This window comes from Archocentrus centrarchus, chromosome 2 (assembly GCF_007364275.1).
Source record: "Archocentrus centrarchus isolate MPI-CPG fArcCen1 chromosome 2, fArcCen1, whole genome shotgun sequence".
Taxonomy (NCBI): domain Eukaryota; kingdom Metazoa; phylum Chordata; class Actinopteri; order Cichliformes; family Cichlidae; genus Archocentrus; species Archocentrus centrarchus.
Genome location: NC_044347.1, coordinates 3,258,009 through 3,279,367, shown reverse-complemented (window position 1 = coordinate 3,279,367; position 21,359 = coordinate 3,258,009). Strand labels below are relative to the sequence as shown.

General features: G+C 47.8%; 1 protein-coding gene across 1 annotated transcript; it reads right to left on the bottom strand.

The window, feature by feature from the left end:
* Positions 1-416: 416 nt before the first annotated feature.
* On the bottom strand, positions 417-3,855 carry LOC115797842 (uncharacterized). Its single transcript, XM_030754366.1, has 7 exons — positions 3,616-3,855; positions 3,483-3,542; positions 2,714-2,764; positions 2,434-2,628; positions 1,772-2,003; positions 1,505-1,593; positions 417-586 (listed from the first exon to the last, which is right to left on the bottom strand). Exons 1-6 carry the CDS (start codon positions 3,752-3,754, stop codon positions 1,551-1,553), a joined length of 720 nt encoding a protein of 239 aa, XP_030610226.1. The 5' UTR covers positions 3,755-3,855; the 3' UTR covers positions 417-586; positions 1,505-1,550.
* Positions 3,856-21,359: the final 17,504 nt, after the last annotated feature.

Below are 21,359 nucleotides of genomic sequence, written 5' to 3'. Positions count from 1 at the left end.
TGCGTCTGTGCGCGCCGCCATCTTGGAACCTGAAAAGAACTATTCATACACCTAGGGCCCTTTTCCTAAATATCTTTCATTGGGACAGTATTTTCAAAGATAATTTTAAGTAAAATAAGGCTTTTGTAAACGTACAGTCGCTTAAAGACAAACCCCTACAGCATGTAAAAAAAAAAAAAAAAAAAAAAAAAACTGTGAACAAGAACTAATTATTTAAAAGTCTCACCTTTACTACTAACTACAGAAGCGCATTGCATTCAAGGTTAAAAAAAAAAAACAACAAAAACCTTGTAATTACGAGAAAAAGTGTCATAATTACAAGATCTTGATGTCAACTAATGAGAAACATATAATAGCGAGATGCAGATCTCATAATTGAGATAACTGGAAACCAGCCATTTACTGCAGCTGCCCAACATTATATGGCACCCTAGTGGCCATGGATTTAAACTGAGTACTAACGTGTTTATTGAGTAATAGACTCGAGTCCTAAGTCTAACCTGTACATGCTACTTACCATGTCCGAGGTCCCTCTGAATATCTGGAGGATTAGGCTGCTGTGTGCTTAGAGCAGTTGAAGGACCAGCTAAAGACAAAACACATGCATAACAAATGAGTTACAAAACATATTTTTAACAGAAATGGGTTTGTTTGAAATGGCAATGGACAGACAGACAAATCTACATAAGATGTTGTTGCTGGTGGTTGCAGATATCACTCTGCAAACCCTGATCTGAACCTGTCTCCAGTGTCACCACTATATCTGCAACTTGTTGCCGTGAAGAGCTGCGACTTGCCCCACTGGTGGAAGGGACAGATTCCTCTCCATTCTCACTTTCAGTCTGTCTTTCCCTGTCATACTGTGATCGTCTTAAGAATCAATTTAACAATCAATTTCAGATTACTGAAGTACTTTTTAACAAGAAATACAAACATTTCAATATGACAAAAAAAAAAAAAAAAAAATTAATCAGGAACAAGATGTTGGCACATACAAATGAAGTTATTATTAATACTTTTGGGGGTAAACCTCGCCATCTGTGTCTTTATGTCTTTCTCAACAATGTGTTTTATGTGATGGCTTCAGACTATGTGCACCACCTATCTATAAAAACATTATTAGCTATGGATTTGTTGTGGACACAACTTATTGTGGATAGGGAAGTTATACACAATCCATAAAATGTAACTTTGCATTATACAAGTTAACTAACCATCCATACGTAAATACAAGTTTGACTTATCACCTTCCCAAATAACATCAGTTCTGATTCAGCTGTTAATTATTTATCACTTCACTGGAAGGACTACCGATCTGCATATTGGTATATGAATGTGATTGTGAATGAGTTTATGTGACTGAAGTGTTAAGTTCTTTAAGTGGGTAGTATGTCTGGAAAAGCACTACATAGATTTTGTCCATTTGCATTTATAAAGAAAACCAGGTGTACAGATGAGAACTTTAGATTTGGATCAGTACCTTGAACAAGACTGATTGTGTTACCTTATCTGTGAAAACGGAAATTCCTCTCCACAAAGAAGACATGGCGTCAGTGGTCCAAAATATGTGTTAGAAGGTCCCTCAGTTTCTTCCTACATGTAAAGGTACCAAAAATATATAAAGACTGAAGCCGCACACAAACAGCAGTTTTAAGAAGTAAAACAAATCTACATATACACACTTACATCTCTGTACATCTCTCTCTCTCTACATACATATAACACAGTTGAAAATAACAGCAAATGATGAGCTAAAAGCAGATATATTTACCTGCTCCAAGCTGAGATGGCACTGTAGAGGGCGGATGTAAAGTGGTGAATCATAGTGCTTGGTTCCTTCAGATATTGCACACTGTACCCTTCATTTGGGCACTGTATAACAGAGAGCTGGCGGCTCCTTGTGTTACCAGAGCTTTTGAGCAACTCATAGCCCCCTGCAGTCCTCAACTTTGGAAAGTTTTGATAAAGACAATCTGTTAATTCCTCACAGCTGTGAAAGTCACCTGAAAATAAACACACAATAGACACACAATATTAAGAAATACCACTTTACCACCAAACTCTGTTATCACTGGAGTCTTTGAATTCCACTGAAAACAAGAAGAACAAATGTTATCTCTGTTTTAATTTTAAAATACGTGGCTTAAGAAAGAGAAAACACATTTCAGTGGAAGTGCACAGCTACACTGTGCTGCTCTAAAAAAAACAGACAACAAGCAGTAAATTTTCAAAATAATTCAGAAAGAGCTTCAGAAGGTTTTCACCAAAATTTTCCTAAAAATTATTCTATGTGTTACCATACAGTCTTGCTTTTTGGAGAGACAGAACCAGGACGTTGTTACACTATAAACATTACATTATGGAAATACAATATTTTTTCTACTGTCTTAGAGCAGCAAAATAGTTCAAGCAACAATAACGTAGATAACATACCTCGGAAACATATGCGCCGCTCACCTAGTCCTGCCCTTTGGAGACATTCCTTCTCTGGTCGCCTCGGAACAACTGTTGAATCTTTTCGCCCAAGGCAACAAAAAATGTGTGTATATGTGGCGAGGCTGACAGTTGCATTGCTGCGTCTTTGATGCCTTCTACTTGATCTGCTTGTAAACAGTCTTGACACCTCAACTGGGGATGGAAATAGTGAAATGTACCTAGCACCACAGTTGCATGTCTTCTCAAGAAATAATTTTCAGCATATATATTAGCTTACCATCAACAAGATGTCGTCCTGCAACATTTGACATTCCAGGTGTTGTTGACACTGTGAATATATTGACATATATGTACAAGAGTAGAAATGTGTAAACTCTTACAAGTATTTGAATGTGTATCTTTAAGCTACCCAACCCTGCAATAAAAGATTACATGGACATGGGTTAAAATGCATCAGATTCTGAATTATAAGATCTCTGTTCACCATCAGTGAATGATTTATCTTGTCAAAGCTACAAATGCACAAATTATACTTATATACAAGGCTACATTCACCTTGCAAGTGTTAAAGCTCATTTAAAGTTGTTGCCTGAAATCCTTTTTTTTTCTTGTTTGTTTGTTTGGTCGGTCATAGTACCATTTAAATGAGACCATTATCAGTTCAGACTGAACATTTCAAGTCCATCACACAGGACTGCATTATAGCAGTGGCTGTAACTGTTTCATTAATTAAGGTGACCAGATTTCTGAAATACAACCAGGAGCCGTTGTACTCTCGACTCATCTTGCCTTTTTTAAAGAAAAGTTTCATTTATATTTTATTTGAGTCCTCATCTTCAGCAAAGCAACCCAAACGATGAAATCGGGGACGTTCCATCATTGTATGCCAATTGGTGAGCGTAAGCTAAGTAAAATCCCCAACTTAAGCATTAAAACTTATAAAAACACTATAAAACACACACGTTGGCTGTTGACTTACAAACACTAAAACAATAACAACTATTCTGCATGTAAAACAAAGACAAGGAGGAAAAAAAAACACTTACTTGTGTTGATCCTTGGCGTTATGGTGGGGCCTTGTGCTTGTGGAGTTGAACCGGCAGATGCTAATAAGATGACAATATGAATAAACTCTATTCTTCGACAAAATTACAAAACTCTACCTAGCTGAAAACTTACCGCGTTCCAACTCATCCAATCTATTTGCAGCTTCCCTTAACAAGTCCGACACAGACCGTCTTTCCGCTCCCTCCATTACAATACGTTGGTTGTTAAAACAGAAGTCAAAGACCCAGGCATGCACAATCGATCTGCACATGGATCCTGCTCCTTCTTGTTTGTTGACCAATAGCAGAGGAGCTGGAGCAAGAAGGCAGCCCTCCTCATTTGCATAATGAGGCAGAAATGCATACGGTAAAGGAAAAAGAGCAGGAGGAAAAGGCAAAACAAAACATTTATATTTCTTGATGAAAACGCATGCTTAAGGAAAAGGAAAAAGAAAATATATACATTTCTTGATGAAAACGCATGCGTAAGGAAAAGGAAAAAGAAAATATATACATTTCTTGATGAAAACGCATGCGTAAGGAAAAGGAAAAAGAAAATTTATACATTTCTTGATGAAAACTCGTGTATAAGGAAAAGGAAAAACAAAATATAGACACTATATATATATTTCTGCTTTTATTTCTAATTATGTCAGTTTCGGTCCTCCATAGGTTTGACAGGAAGAGTAGAACCAAGAAATAAGCTCTTCTGTATCAGAGGAGAGAAAGTCAAACGAACCACAGAGGTGAAAAAAAGCAGTAGAAAACTGAGCGGCAGTGGACGGGTTCATAACCCGACAGCGCCGAACAGGAGCGCGAGTTTTAACTGCAGTACGCGTCAAACTAGCAGTGAATAACACAGGCAGATGATCCGAGAATACAGAGTCACAGATTTCCAGGTTAGTCACAGGCAGACCGCAGGAAAGAACCAGGTCCAGTGTGTGTCCGTGCTCATGTGTAGGGCCGGGTACGGCCTGTACCAGGTTAAAAGAGTCAAGAAGGCTTAAAAAGTCCTTTACCAGTGGCTTATCAGGACAACACACATGTATATTAAAATCTCCAACAATAAGAACATATTCATAATTAGGTATAATCCCTGCTAGAAAATCAGAGAAGTCATTTATGAAGTTTTTGTTGTATTTGGGGGGCCGGTAAACCACAGCGCAGAAAACCGGGTTAATGTGCCTCATCTCAAACGAGGTAAACTCAAAGCTGGAGAATGACGACTGTAGAAAGCACTGCTTACATTTGTAGTCCTGTTTGTGAACAGTCGCTGTGCCTCCGCCTCTCCCTGAAGCCCGCGGTGAGTTAAAATAACAACAATCCTCTGGTAAAAGCTCAGACAGAGCACTGGACTCGCCAACACTCAGCCACGTCTCAGTCACAAACAGAAGATCCAGGTTACGGGAACTAAAAAAGTCCCGAAGAATAAAAGTTTTATTCGCCAGCGACCTGGCATTTACCAGGCCAATCCTGACAGGAACTGGAGCATGGGCTCCAACAAGTCGGGAAACCCGGCACAGCGGTCTCAGGTTTCGGAGACATTGTCGGCGCATGTTGAGCCGGAGAGGGCATGGGCGGCGGGGCCGAAGGGCTTCAAAGCCGACAATGGGCACCAAACAGGCATCAACGGGATCCAGGAAACGCCGAGGCACACGAGATCCTAGAAACGATCCATGCACCGATCGGGTAGAAGCAGAAGAGTGCGTCAGGTAAAATTTCAGCTTCACCAGCCGGCCGCTTCTTCTTCCGCGACGACGATGACGTCTCCGCCGGGAAGGCAGCGCAGGAACCCGCCACAGATGACTCGGAATCTCCGACAGAAACGGGGGCAAGGATTGCTGTCCACCAACACCAAATATCACCATGTCCTGGACCGAAGGTTGGAGGTCCAGTAGTGTTCGGCGATCATACACCAGCAGAGACTCAGTTCCATAAATGACATAGGTTAAAAACAATATAAACACAAACAAACATGAGAATGACAGACGAGCAGCCACACACACCGGCGCCATCATTGACACTTTTGATAAAGTTGTTAGTACAAATCTCAGTATCATTATATTCCAATACATTAGACCAATTTATTTGTTCAAGTTCAGTCTTAAGATGCTGTTGCAGATGTTTAGGTATAAAAAAGTAAGATCTATTTTTAGTGATTATAGCTGGATGCTGCCTATTCATTTTTCTTGAGCAGAAAATAAAATTGTGTTCAGAGAGACCTGATAGAAGGTTAAAAGTTTTCAAAATTCTATCAGGTTTATTAGTGAAAATCAAATCAATAGTTGTTTTGGACCTATTTGTTATTCTTGTTGGCCCATTTATAATCTTTGTTAAATTATATTTGTCAACAAGTTGTTTCAGTTTTTTCCTATCCGATTTATTGTCCGAGTTGATATTAAAATCACCCGTAAGAATAATTTCCCTTTGAAAGTTGCAGTGGTTTAAAAGTGTTCCAAGTTGGTTATAAAATATATCCTTGGTCGATGGAGGTTGGTATATACAAATCATAGTTCAATTCAATTCAATTCAATTCAATTCAATTTTATTTATATAGCGCCAAAGCACAACAAACTGTCGCCTCAAGGCGCTTTGTATTGTGGGTAAAGACCCTACAATAATACAGAGAAAATGAATGACATTGTATGAGATAATATAACATTTAAACCAATACATTCAAGATTAACTTCCCCTGGCCAACTGATTAGTTCACATTTAATATGATTTTTAACATAGACCAATACACCTCCAACTTTCCCTATTCCTCTATCTCTTCTGTATACATTATATTCTGGCATATTCACAGCTGCTGTCGGAGATGTAGAAGTCAGCCAGCTTTCTGATATTCCAAGGATGTCAATATTTGAGTCACTTAACAGATGTTGTATTTGCTCCGTTTCATTAACAATGCTACGAATGTTGATGTGACCCATTAAAATTCCTTTTGGTTTTGATCTTGGATCCCAAATTACCTTTGCATTGTTGAGAGTTTGGAAAAAGTGCATCTTATTTTGTTTTTTAATAGCAGGATTCAAGGAATTTAGTTTTGTAGATGATGGAAATTTTTTTGTTGCAGTTTTAGGATTAATTACCTTCCACTCATCTACCTGTGGTTGTAAGTCGACGGTATGTGGTTCACTCTCAGTTGCAACACACTTACTTGATCAAGAGGCCAGAAGTGTTGTTGTACCCTGGTTGGTTGAGGTCGATGCAGAAATGGTAGCCCAGGTGGCTGCAAAGGTGTTATCCAAGGTAACTGAAGTGGTTGCGGTGCAGGCAGCTGCAGTAGTTGCTGCCCAGGTAGCTGCAAAGGTGTTAGCCCAGGTAACTGCAGTGATTGTATCCCAGGTAGCTGCAGTGATTGTAGCCCAGGTAGCTGCAAAGATGTTAGCCCAGGTAGCTGCAGTGATTGTAGCCCAGGTGGCTGAAAAGATGTTAGCCCAGGTAGCTGCAGTGATTGTAGCCCAGGTAGCTGCAAAGGTGTTAGCTCAGGTAACTGCAGTGATTGTAACCCAGGTGGCTGCCGTGGTTGTGGCCCAGGTAGCTGCCGTGGTTGTGGCCCAGGTGGCTGCCGTGGTTGTAGCCCAGATAGCAGAGATGTTAGCCCAGGTAGCAGCAGGGGTGGTTGCCAGGTTAGCTGTGGTACATCCAGGTACTTAAAGTTCAGGAAAGGCCCCTAGACATTACAGCCACCCACCCCTCCCCCAGCCCAGTCACCCCTGTTGTCAGCCCCACCATCTTTAATGACTGCCAACCTTTCTTCTTCTTGGAACCTCACACCTCTCAGCTCTCAGCCATCACCCACCCCCTTCACTTCTGAGGACTCCATCTCACAACCCCCATCCCCCACCTCCATCTTGTCCCTCTCAACTCATCATGTGAGGAAGGAGCTACGTAAAATCAAGGTGCGAAAGGCTGCTGGTCCAGACGGCATCAGCTCCAGGCTCCTGAGGTGCTGCGCAGATCAACTGTGTGGCATCATGGGCTACATGTTAGACCTGAGCCTGAAGCTGGGGAAAGTACCACAACTGTGGAAGACCTCCTGTGTGGTACCGGTACCAAAGACCAAACATCCAAAGGATCTTAGCAACTACAGGCCGGTAGCCCTGACATCGCATCTAATGAAGACCCTCGAGAGGCTGGTCCTCAACCATCTACGCCTCATGGTGTCGTCTTCGTTGGACCCGCTGCAGTTCGCCTACCGGCCTGGCATCGGGGTGGATGACGCCATCATCTACCTCCTGCACCGAGCTCTGACCCACCTGGAGAAGCCTGGAAGCACTGTGAGGATCATGTTCTTTGATTTCTCCAGTGCTTTTAACACCATCCAGCCAGGACTTCTGAGAGACAAGCTGCAACTGTCAGGAGTGGACCACCACATCTCCGAGTGGATACTGGACTACCTCACTGACCGCCCACAGTACGTGAGGACACAGGGCTGTGTCTCTGACAGGCTGGTCTGCAGTACGGGGGCCCCACAGGGAACTGTGCTGGCACCGTTCCTCTTCACCCTCTACACTGCAGACTTCTCCATCAACTCCCCACGCTGCCATCTGCAGAAGTTCAATGAGGACTCTGCCATAGTTGGCCTCATCACAGGTGAGGATGACTCAGAGTACAGACAGTGGACTCAGGACTTTGTGGACTGGTGCCAGCGGAACCACCTCCTGATCAACGCCGCTAAAACCAAGGAGCTGGTGGTGGATTTCCGCAGGCGCAGACCCACCATACGGACACTGGTGAACATCCAGGGAGTGGACATTGAGATAGTGGACTCTTATAAGTACCTGGGTGTTCACCTAAACAATAAACTGGACTGGACTCATAACACTGATGCGCTCTACAGGAAGGGTCAGAGCAAACTCTACCTGCTGAGAAGGCTGAGGTCTTTTGGAGTGCAGGGGACACTCCTGAAGACCTTCTATGACTCTGTGGTGGCATCGGCCATCTTCTATGCAGCAGTATGTTGGAGCAGCAGCTTGCCTACAGCTGAGAGGAAGAGGATAGACAAGCTCATCAGGAAAGCCAGCTCTGTCCTAGGATGTCCTCTCGACTCAGTGCAGGTGGTGGGAGACAGAAGGACTCTGACCAAAATAACATCACTGATGGACAAAGTCTGCCACCCCATGCATGAAGCTGTTGCTGAGCTGGAGAGCTCCTTCAGTGACAGACTGCTGCATCCTAAATGCACAAAGGAGCGTTACCGCAGATCCTTCCTCCCAGCAGCTGTAAGACTTTATAACCATCACTGCTCCCAACAAAAACCACAATAGCCTACACAATGTAGGATAATATATAATATACTGTAAATAGTCCGGCCTGTTAAGGTTCAACACACAGGCACATCATGTACATTGTATATAGTGTTATTATTATTAGTAGTATTAAGGCTAATCTTGTTTGTTGATTTTATATATATATATATATATATATATATATATTCTTTTCTTAATAGTGTAAATTATTATATTTATATTTATAATAACTGCGGCTGCTGTTACACCCAAATTTCCCCTCTGTGGGACAATAAAGGCTGTTTCTTCTTCTTCACTTGACTGTCATTATTGATCTGTCTGCATACAGCTGCACATGTATGTTCAGACCATTTTTACTGTTGCAACATAGGATATATGCATAATGTACACAACTTGTTATTCTTCCAGAGTTATATTTATTTTTATTGCATGCTTAATTTGATCTATTTTTGGTATTCTGATATCCAGTGTGGGCAGCAAAGTAAAAATTTCATTGTACAGGGAAACAATGTTTCTTCACTGTGCATATGACAATAAAGCCTTGAACTTCAACTTAACTGGCCACACTACTGTGAGAGGGTCCAGCAGATTAGTGATGGGTCAGTCGTGAACGATCCAGCTCTAAGAGGCGGCTCCTGATTGTGAGAAGCAGTTTCTGCTTTGCTGAAGTAGCATTAATTTATCATTCAGCACAGATCACAAATTTACCTCAACTTTAATTTCAAGATTTGGGTTTTGGCAGTTTAACAATAGAGGAAAAGCTCCCTGAAGTCATGTTTTTTTTTTAAACTATAAAGCCATATTATATTTTTGCCAGTTGAAGTCTTATAATGTGAAACATCACAAAGGGACTGTATACAGCATGGTAATGTGGACCCAGTAACCACCACAGAGACAGAATTGCTCCACACTGACTGAATGTTTATTTGGTTTTGTGGGCGTTGAAACTTGAACATTTTTGTAAATTAGAAACTGGATGAACCCACTGATGCAGACAGATTACACACATTGAAACAGTTAATTATAGAAAATGCATACTGTGAAAATCCGCTGTTTCCTGTTACGTTTAGAAGAATTGCAGACAAAGGATTTTCATTGAACTCTTATAAAAACAAATTATAACTTTTATTAAATCAATTTCTGATGAAGTACAGAAAGTAAAACATGTCGAGCTCTCTGGATTAAACACTGCTCGAGACTCTGGAGTAGCTGCAGCCAACGAAGCCTCTGAACTGCAGAGTGACGTAAAACCCTCGACTGCTGTACACACACTATAAAAATGCTTTAACAGGAAACAGCAGGCAGGCACAATAAAACAGAGACATGAATGTGAATACAATTATGACTTAAACTAAAAAACACAAAAATTTTGTACCCTGCCTCTCGCCCTTTGCAAAAGCTTTTTTTTGCAAAGCTTGTTTAGGCAACATGCACATGCGTGGGGGGACACAGTAGGAAGCACTGCAAATTGTTCATTATTTACAAATCGGCCAATGTGAGAGGTTTTGTGTGGACTGACGATGAGGTTGGATCGCTGCTGGACACAACGCTGAATTGAAATGGAGTCGTGTAAACGGGGCCTCAGGATTATTCACTGCAAGTCCAAAAATCAGAACTAACTCATCAGATCCAAATGTGACATTAGCTGAAAATCTTTACAGGAGATTCCATCAGAATTCAGTGGATCTGGATCTCAAGGTTTTCAAGTTTGACCCTGCAACTAGAAGAGGATCTTTGTGTGTCTGCAGATTCATTGTGATCCAATGATGGGAATGATTTCAGCTCTGCGTGATCACGCTGATGTTTGGACAGAGCAGATAATGAAGTGAATGTTTTTGGACATTGGTAACAGTGAAACAGTTTCTTTGCAGCGTGGGATCGTTTGTGTCGGGAGTATGAATCGAGATTCCTGAAGCTCTTGTCACACTGGTCACAGCTGTAGTTCCTTTCAATGTGTGTACTTTCATGCTTGTTACGATTACTTGATAGTGAGAAGCTTTTCTCGCAGTGTCTGCACTTGTATGGTTTCTCTCCTGTGTGGACTCGTTTATGTTTTTTAAGCTCACCTGCAGTGGTGAACGATGACCCACACTGGTCACAGAGGTGCTTTTTAACCCCACTGTGGATGAGTTCATGTTGTTTTAAGTTACTTGCTGTGGTGAAGCTTCTCCCACATTCTTTGCAGTGGTTCAGTTTGTGTCCAGTGTGTCTACGCTGATGTACTTTTAGGTTCACTTGATGATTGAAAGTTTTCCCACAAAGGTCACAGCGAAACGCTTTCCCACCACCACAGCGATGACAGGACTGAGAACTGGATCCATCTGTGTGGCTCTGCTGCTAAACAAAGACACAAAGACAGTGTAAGTAACAAAAATACTCATTTAATACTAAAAACCCCTTAATCTCATACTAATGTACCACCACTGTAACACTATAATAATACCACCATAATACTGCAATATTACTGTCCTGCTGAACTGCTACCAATGTAGTAATACAATAATGTCACAGCACAATAATAATTGTAGTACTGCATTATCACCGCTGTAAATATGCAGTTACTTCAGTGTAAGACTATAATGCTTATATGGTACCAAAATAGTCTCCATCGCCACAATTCGGGAGGTTTCTCGAATGGCCGGTCGTTTCCAGGCCGAACCGGCTGGTGATCATCGAAGCAACAAATTTGCTTCGATGACTTTTTTTTATAAATCGAATTATTCGAGTTACTTGAGGAACCGTTGCAGCCCTAGTTTGATCTGAATCTTGATTATTAATGTCTTTGTTTCAGTGTCCTGTTAAAATGTGACCTTTTTATTTGGTCTGGTTGTAACTTCAGTGCTAACTGGGACCATAATAAACCAAACCAGCAGCAGCTGATGAAGTCACACAGTTTCAATAATAGTGTAACGCTGAGATTTTTCTCACCTGTTGTGTTGAACTCATTGTTTCCTCTGTAGAGGCTGAAAATGTTCCTCTGCTGCTCCGTCAGACTCTCCTCCTCCTGATGATCAGCTGCAGGAGAACAGATCTTTATTAGAAGCTACCACACTGCACTGTTTGGGGGAATGAGCCCTTTAAGGCTGCATTTGGATTTATACACTTCTGTGGGATACGGCCGGTTCCAGCCTGCTATGTTAGGGTGGGCATCTAGAAACAGGAGGTGGGAAACTTGTTGGAAACAAAGACAGAAGGTCTGAAGAGCCGACTAGTAACCCACAGGTTTGTGGTCCTGCAGCTTAATGAATTGATGTGTGTCAGGGCTTCATTGATAGATAAAGCTGAGTATCATTTGCATAACAATGAAAATAGAATTGGTCCTAGCACAGAACCCTGTGGAACTCCATAATTAACCTTAGTGTGTGAAGAAGACTCCCCATTTACATGAACAAATTGGAGTCTATTAGATAAATATGATTCAAACCACTGCAGTGCAGTACCTTTAATACCTATAGCAAGCTCTAATCTCTGTAATAAAATGTTATGGTCAACAGTATCAAAGATGCACTGAGGTCCAACAGGACAAGAACAGAGATGAGTCCACTGTCAGAGGCTGTAAGAAGATCATTGGTAACCTTCACTAATGCTGTTTCTGTACTGTGATGAATTCTGAAACCTGATTCTGAAGCTCTGTGTAGACGATCATATGCTACCATTCATCTTAACCAATCACGTGCAGCTTCCAAAAAGAAAACGAAACGAACGAAAAGAAAAAAGAAACGGCTCACTATCAGGAGCCGGCTCTTACACCGAACCGTACATAACGATGTAGATGCGCAGATGAATTTGTAGCTGCTCTCCCAGGTGTAGCTGCAGCGGTCACTGCTGCGTGTCTTTAGCTTTTTGTCTCCTGCTCTTTGTGTTTTGTCCTGTGTGTTGTTGCTGGGATCTCTGTGCTCCTCTTTTCTCTCCCCTCACCGCCCAGCTGCTCTCTGCTCATCATTTTAGGAGTTCACTTCCTCTCACGTGTTCATCCACAGCAGCTGGACAATAAAGTTTCCTGTGACCCTGATCCTGCAGCAGATCGCTCTCATTTATTTCCTGCTCTCCTTCAAGCAGAAATGAGGCTGCAGAGGTTTGGAGCAGGCAGAGAAACAGAGTTTGTGCTCCACCTTCTGCCAGCATGCTGAGCTAATGATTAGCTGCTGTTGGTCTCCAAACACTCTCTCACTCTCCTCTCAGCGTGTTCACCATAAAGTGAACAGACACCGAGGAGAGCAGCAGAAGAGCTCATTCAGGAGCTCAGCTGCAGATGAACTGAGGTCACATTAAAGTTAGCTCCTGCTTACCTTTAGATGAAGCTGCAACTCTTTCCAAACACACAAAGAGGTCAGCGAGCACAGACCCGCGCGTTTCAAAGCAGACCCACTTCCGGTCAATCCCACTGAACCGGAAGTGGCTGCGATTGAGTCCGGAGCGCAGCAGGGGGCGCTCCAGAGTCGAGTCTGAGCTCCCAAAGAAATGAGTCCAAATCCCTCCTTCCTCCTTTTCCTGATCACTTTACCTTCATGAGGATGGAAAACGTCATGAGGTGAAGGAAAGGAGTCAAGGAGAGTTGATAAGGAGTTAGGAGGCTCAGACTGCTCTGACCCTGATTAATAATGTGATGGAGGACGACACGAGTCTGCTCGGTGGGAGCTCCAAAGTCCTGAAGATGGACTCTTAGATGTTTGTCCAGCGTGTTGTTGCAGTGTTGTTTCATGCAGCTCATATCAAAGCAGAGCAGCAGCAGGAACATCTGCCTTCATCACTGAGGCCGTCATTGGACAGAAGAAGGAGCAGGAAGCCCAGAAAGTCACATTCAGTGTTGGTCACACTGAGAGTCGCTGCTCACTCTGTGCACTCATATTTCCTCTTCCTGTTGCAGAGATGATCCAGGTATCTCCTCCTTCATGAAGACTTTCTGTGACTCAGTCACTGTCACGTCCTGGGCCGTTTGCCCAGCGTTTTGTGTTTAGTTTATTTCCTGAGCTTCTCCTCCCAGTATGTTTGTCTTGTGTTTCCTAGTGTTGTGATATGTCTGCGTCTCTGTCCTGAGTCTGTGCCTGTTCCCCGTGTTTAGTCAGTATGTTCCTTGGTTTGTCACTTCCTGTTTATTTTGACAGTCTGGTTTTCCTGTGCTTTGTGTTCAGCTTTGCTTCCCCTGTGTAATTAGTTTCATTTGACTCACCTGTTGTTCCCTGCTGTTTCCTCTTGCCCTGATTACCCAGTGTGTATTTAAGCCCTCAGTTTCCATGTGTTCCTTGTCGCGTCGTTGATGTTGTGTGCCCGTGTGTTCCTGTGCTCCCTGTGGTTCCCCTTCGTCTCCCTTCTGAACGGTTTTTGTATTGTTTTTTCCCTACTTTAATAAATGCCTTTAAGTTATGCCCATCTCCGGAGTCCTGCATGTTTGTCCTTCCTCGTCCGTTTCCTCCCCGGCCATGACAGAACGACGCGACCATACTAAAGACCAGGCTAGCTCCGGCTACTTCAACGGCACTCGTCTGGCGCTGGGGGGCCCAGCATTTCAGAACAGTGCCCGTCAGCGTCCTTCATCTGCGGCTCCGCTCACTGGCTTCCCCCTTCCACTGCAGTCGCGGCGGCCACGGAGGAGGGGGAGTTCCCGGCAGCATCGGTGGGGGGCCCCCCCAGACCCGAGCGGTATAACGCCGCGGATATTGTCACAGCGTCATGCGCAAACTACCGTCTCTGTGAGTAAGACTGACTCCAGTATCACAACCGTTTGGGATAAGGGGCTTTCTCACACCACCAGCTGCCAGCCAGATCTCTCTTGGCTACCCGCCGATGTAGAGATAATCGATTCTCCCCTGATGGTGGACATTTTGGAGGCAGAAACTCATGCATCTCGGCCCAACAGAACAAAACAACCCACTAACAAGGACAGACGTTCACAGGACCCCGCTGCTTTTCCCCTCCCTGAGGTGGCAAAGCAGACCATCATTCGGTGGGTGGACTCGTTGGTCTTTGAGCTGCTGTCTGACCCATGCGAGATTGAGCAAAAAGCTATCACAGCCAAACTGCAAGGGCTAGTGTGTGACCATCCTTGGCTGCTGGACTCTCTGCATGGGCTCGTGAAAGACTTTGTCATCACCACCCTTCATCCACAGCCAGCGCCACAGACCTCAGCTGTAGCTCCAGCCTTCTCATCTCCCCAGTCAGCTGTAGCGCCAGCTCCTCCTCAGTCGCAGTGTTCCCAGTCAGCTGTAGCGCCAGCTCCTCCTCAGTCGCAGTGTTCCCAGTCAGCTGTAGCTCCAGCTCCTCCTCAGTCGCAGTGTTCCCAGTCAGCTGTAGCTCCAGCTCCTCCTCAGTCGCAGTGTTCCCAGTCAGCTGTAGCTCCAGCTCCTCCTCAGTCGCAGTCTCAGACCCCTCAGTTAGCTCCAGCTCCCTCTGCTCACCCTGCTCCCGCTCCCTTGGCTCCAGCTCCCCCTGCACCCGTACCTGTTCCGCGGGTGGGGGCAGCCACGGACGGGCTGACCTCTGCACCCGTACCTGTTCCGCGGGTGGGGGCAGCCACGGACGGGCTGACCTCTGCACCCGTTCCTGTTCCGCGGGTGGGGGCAACCAGGTCCAAGCCTTCGCATCGGTTTTCTGTGTTAGCTGCAGCAGCAGGGTCTCAGTCAGCTCTAGCTCCAGTCGCTCTCCCTCGCCTTCAGTCAGCTCCAGTAACTCTTCCTCGGTCCCCAGTGTCAGCTGTTTCAGTGCCCTCTCAGTCAGTTCCCTCAGCCCCTGTCTTAGTTCCTTCGGTTTTGGTCCCAGTTCCCTCAGCTCCTGCTCCTTCTGTAGCTCCAGTAGTGTCAGCTCCCTCTCCGGCCCCAGTGTCAGCTAGCTCTCAGCCTGCTCCCACGCAGCCAGCCCTCCCTAGCTCTCGGTCTGTTTCCACGCAGCCAGATCTCCCTAGCTCTCGGTCTGTTTCCACGCAGCCAGATCTCCCTAGCTCTCGGTCTGTTTCCACGCAGCCAGATCTCCCTAGCTCTCGGTCTGTTTCCACGCAGCCAGATCTCCCTAGCTCTCGGTCTGTTTCCACGCAGCCAGATCTCCCTAGCTCTCGGTCTGTTTCCACGCAGCCAGATCTCCCTAGCTCTCGGTCTGTTTCCACGCAGCCAGATCTCCCTAGCTCTCGGTCTGCTTCCACGCAGTCTGCTCTCTCTCGCTCGCAGTCTGTTTCCACGCAGCCAGATCTCCCTAGCTCACAGCCCGCTCTCTCTGGCTCCCGGCCTGCTTCCACGCAGCCAGTCGTCTCCCGGCCTGCTTCCACGCAGCCAGTCGTCTCCCGGCCTGCTTCCACGCAGCCAGTCGTCTCCCGGCCTGCTTCCACGCAGCCAGTCGTCTCCCGGCCTGCTTCCACGCAGCCAGTCGTCTCCCGGCCTGCTTCCACGCAGCCAGTCGTCTCCCGGCCTGCTTCCACGCAGCCAGTCGTCTCCCGGCCTGCTTCCACGCAGCCAGTCGTCTCCCGGCCTGCTTCCACGCAGTCCCCTGCACCTCGGCTATTCCTCGAGCAGCCCCTGCTGCTCAATAAAGCAGCAGTGTGCCCTGTTCCGCGGTCCCAGCCTACGCATCCGGTGCCTCACTATGTAGGCCCCGTTCAGCCCATGGGCTCAGCTCACTCCAAGCCGATGGGGGTCTCCGCTCATTCCGAGCCGATGGGGGTCTCCGCTCAGTCCGAGCGCTCCGCGCCACAGGGCCCCGCTCAGTCCGAGCCGATGGGGGTCTCCGCTCAGTCCGAGCCAGGGGGTCCCGCTCAGTCCGAGCGCTCCGCGCCAGAGGGTCCCGCTCAGTCCGAGCCGATGGGGGTCTCCGCTCAGTCCGAGCGCTCCGAGCCAGGGGGTCCCGCTCAGTCCGAGCCGGTGGGGGTCTCTGCTCAGTCCGAGCGCTCCACGTCACCCGAGGGTTCCCCACCAGAGCCCGGGGTCGCCCTTCTCCGCCGCCGCATGCCCCGCGGTCGGCCTCCAGTGTCTGCTCCCCGTCGCCGCCGCCGCACGCCCCGCGGTCGGCCTCCAGTGACCCCTCCTCGTCGCCGCCACCGCTGGGAGCGCGGTCGGCCTCCAGTGACCCCTCCTCGTCGCCGCCGCATGCCGCGCGGTCGGCCTCCAGTGTCTTCTCCGCGTCTCCGCCGCCGCCGCTGGAAGCACGGTCAGCCTCCGGTGCCTGCTCCCCGTCGCCGCCGCCGCTGGGAGCGTGGTCGGCCTCCAGTGAATCCTACTCGTCGTCGCCGCCGCCGCTGGGAGCGTGGTCGGCCTCCAGTGACTCCTCCTCGTCGTCGCCGCCGCCGCTGGGAGCGCGGTCGGCCTCCAGTGACTCCTCCTCGTCGTCGCCGCCGCCGCTGGGAGCGCGGTCGGCCTCCAGTGACTCCTCCTCGTCGTCGCCGCCGCCGCTGGGAGCGCGGTCGGCCTCCAGTGACTCCCCCTCGTCGTCGCCGCCGCCGCTGGGAGCGCGGTCGGCCTCCAGTGATTCCTTCTCGTCCTCGTCGCCGCCGCCGCTGGGAGCGCGGTCGGCCTCCAGTGATTCCTTCTCGTCCTCGTCGGCGCCGCCGCCGCTGGGAGCGCGGTCGGCCTCCAGTGATTCCTTCTCGTCCTCGTCGCCGCCGCCGCTGGGAGCGCGGTCGGCCTCCCTCGTTGGGATTTTGCTTTGTGGCCCCTTGGCCTCTGCGGCCTCCTGAACTGTGTTTTTTGTTTTTGGATTTCCCACTGACTCCCCTGAACTGTGGACTGTTTTTTCCCCTGCTGTTTTTGTTTTGTCATAGCTCCTGGACTGTTCCTTGTTTCGACCCCCTGTTTTGGACATTGGAGCTCTCCGGCCTTGTGCCGTCGCTTTTTGTTTCATCCGGTTGTTTTTTTTTGCTTCTCGTCCCCGTGTTTTGTTCTTGTTTGGACTGTGTTGCCTCTGCTCTGCCTCATTTTGATGCCCCCTGTTGGACTGTCTCCGGCCTTGTGCCGTCGCCTTTTGTTCTGGTCCTGTGTTTTTGTTTTCTTCCTGTACGGGTTTGATTTGTTTTGTTCACGCCCTGTGATTTCTGTTTTGCTCCCTGTCTTTGTTTTTGTTTCGGGCCCTCCCTCCTGGTCCCCCGCCTCCCGCCCTTGTCTGGTTTTGTTTTCTGGTTTTGGCCGTCGGGAGCCGGCCTTTAAGGGGGGGGTACTGTCACGTCCTGGGCCGTTTGCCCAGCGTTTTGTATTTAGTTTATTTCCTGAGCTTCTCCTCCCGGTATGTTTGTCTTGTGTTTCCTAGTGTTGTGATATGTCTGCGTCTCTGTCCTGAGTCTGTGCCTGTTCCCCGTGTTTAGTCAGTATGTTCCTTGGTTTGTCACTTCCTGTTTATTTTGGCAGTCTGGTTTTCCTGTGCTTTGTGTTCAGCTTTGCTTCCCCTGTGTAATTAGTTTCATTTGCCTCACCTGTTGTTCCCTGCTGTTTCCTCTTGCCCTGATTACCCAGTGTGTATTTAAGCCCTCAGTTTCCATGTGTTCCTTGTCGCGTCGTTGATGTTGTGTGCCCGTGTGTTCCTGTGCTCCCTGTCGTTCCCCTTCGTCTCCCTTCTGAACGGTTTTTGTATTGTTTTTCCCTACTTTTTTTTTTTTTTTTTAAAGCCTGTCATGTCTGGTAGATCTTGCAAGCAGAACTGTGATCTGAATGCGTTGTTGTGCCAAACATATTTGCTATTTCAAGATGAGCTCTATAGGTTCTCAATAGGCTCTTCTTGTTGTTGTTTTAACCCTTTATTTTATTTATCTGAGTTATTTTTCCACATACTATGTAACAGCCAGAGCTGACAGGCTGAAGAAGAGGAAAATAAAGAGAAGAAAAAGGGAGAGAGAAAGGGAGCAAAAAAAAAAAAAAAAAAAAAAGGGGAAAGAGCACAAGTCTATTAATCAGATACTTCATCATTTTAACATATAAAAAAATACTATCAATACTTGCAAAAATAAATTTGTGTGTGAAAAACAAAACTAACAAAGCATGTTACGCACACCAACAATTTTGTTGAGTTGTGATTGAGTGGGCGTTTGTGTCTGTGTCATGTTTGTGTCTGTGTCATGGAACGTACTTACCAATGAGGGCAAAACGCTGCAGCTCCACCCATCAGAAGCCAGAGGCAGGTACGGAAAGCCCCCGGAACCCCAGGCCACCAGCAGCCCACCAAGAGCCAGGAAGACCCCCGGCCACTCAGTCCAAAGACAACCGCACACCTACCCCAGCAGACGGGAGAGGGTGGTCTCAGACGGAGCCCCCCCAGTCGAGGAGCGAGGGCTCCAGGGAACCCAAGGCGATGAGAAGCCAGCCCCCCCCCAGCGGCCAGCCCCCTGCACTGGCCGGCGGCAGGGCTCCCGGGCCCACGGCACCCAAGGACCGCCCGACCCTCCACAGAGCCCCCCCCCACGCCGAAGAAGCCAACGCAGCCCCGCACCGCACCCCCAAGGGGGGCAGGCCAGTACCCACGCCAGAACACCCAGCCCCACCCAGGAACCCCGAGGCACCCCCATCCCAGGGGGGTAGGGGGGAGGAGGCAACCAGCAAGGAGTGGCCAGGAGGCAAGGCACAAGGCCCAGACCCAGGTCCAGCCATACATACAAACACACCCAGACACCCGTGTACACATTTATACACAGATACTCATACATGCCCATACATACTTACCCACACACAGATATGCCATACATACACATTCACTCACCCACCCATACTCACGGAGACGGTGACAAATACACAAAGACACACATTCATCCATAGCTACCCACCCTCTGAAGGCGGGGCAAGTGGAAACCACCCCAGGGCCAACAGCGACCCCAGGACGCCACCAGCCCGGTCCCCAAGGAACCACCCGACCCCTACCCCGGGCGAGACGCAAGAAATCGGGGTGTAAGATGACCCATCCACCCCTCCTCCTCCCCAACTTGTAGGTCTATGTGTTAATGTTTGTGAGTGAATGAGGTGTATAGGGTGCAGTTAAAATTGAGGGGACAGTTATGCCACAAGCGCCAACTGTTGGTCGTCAGCGCTTGCCCACACTGCCCCCCCAAAACCCTCCATGTCTAAAGTGCAAATAAAATTTGGAGACAGACAGTGACGAGGATCCGAGTGGGGCCACCTCAGCGGCCCATCTCATCAACCTCTGAGTAACATGCCTGCCCCAAAGGTCCTATGTGTATCAGGTTGTAAGTGTGTATGTGTTGTGAGTTATAATGACTAAAGTGCAATTAAAACGGAGAGGCAAGTGGTGGTGCAGCTCTCCACGTGGCCTCTCCATCCTACATCTGTGAGTGATGTGTATTCTGTGTGTGTGTGTGTGTGTGTGTGTGTGTGTTTGTGTATGGGGAGGGGGAGGGGGGGGGGGGGGCATATGACCAGGAAGATTCCTGGAAGAAGAGAGCCAGCTGGCCGCTGGCTCAATAGGCACCCCGACCTCCCACACCCCAGCACAGGGCAGGGGGAGGTGAGCCCGGGGCCGCGGTGACAGCATCCCGGAGCACTGCAGCACCCGAGGTTGGCGCCCTCGCCCCCACCGCAGAGGGCGGCCCGCTCCTCCTAGATGCCCATTCACTCAACAATAGACACAAACAGGCGACAGGACATACTGGCCTGGGCATGGAAATGCAGTGCCCAGTCCCCCCCAACCACCCCACCGCGGCCCCATCCCCCACCCCACCCCCCTGCAATGCAGGCACCCCAGGGCCCCAAAAGCGTAGACCGGACATCCCGACGTCAGGCCAACCCACCCCACCCGGCGGCGCGGCCGGGACAGCAGAGGCCCCCCCCGCGCCAGGGGGGGCCCACCGGGCGCCAGCGCGGCCCCAGTGCCGGGGCCCCAGACCCCAGCCCCCAAGCCATACAGGGAAGACCAGCCAACCGACCGAGGGCCGGCACCACCCCCCCAAGCACCCCACCCACACCCCAGGACCGAAGGCAGCACCATCCAAGCCCCCACCACCATCAACCAGGACAGGCACACAGACATCACCAGAAGGTCGCCCCAGGACCCCAGCCTCAGGAGGCTACCAGCTACCCAGGCCCCCGGAGTCCCCCCCCACCCCCCCACAAAGCACATCAGGAGCAGAGCCCGCAGCCCACCACCCCCACTAAGTAATGGAGCTGAGCAGTGGGAACCAAAGAGAGTCAAATTCCTCCAATTTGTTTTTAGAAGAAGCAGACATTCTCTCTAAACTAACATGATCTACTAATAAATTTCTGTACTGAGTAATACATAGTTTATTTTTTGTCTTCCAGTTCATGAGGATCATCTTCTTAGCGATGCACAAGGCAGTAAGAACTATGTGTGATATATTTAACTCCATAATTAATTCACTGACATCACCTAAGATGCATAGTCTGGGGGAAGTTGGGATATGACAGCTAAACCATGTGGATAGATCTTCACAAATCCTCTGCCAAAATCTCTGAACTGGTACACAAGACCACAGAGCGTGTAGATGATTATCCTCTGAATTGCTTGTACAGTGGGTGCATATGTTTGAGTGTGTAAGGCCCATTTGGAACATCCTTTGTCCAGTGTAGTATGTTCTATGGAGAATCTTATATTGTACAAGTTGTATTTGGGGTCTTTTAGTCATTTTGAAGATATTTAAACATATTTCTGTCCATAAATTTTGATCCAGGTTGACAGAAAGATCACGCTC

Coding starts and splice junctions, on each gene's coding strand:
- LOC115797842 (XM_030754366.1), bottom strand. CDS start 3,754: ATGTGCAGATCGATTGTGCATGCCTGGGTCTTTGACTTCTGTTTTAAC. Junction 2,004..2,433: donor GCGGCGCATATGTTTCCGAG/GTATGTTATCTA, acceptor GTTTATTTTCAG/GTGACTTTCACAGCTGTGAG. Junction 1,594..1,771: donor GCCATCTCAGCTTGGAGCAG/GTAAATATATCT, acceptor CTTTACATGTAG/GAAGAAACTGAGGGACCTTC.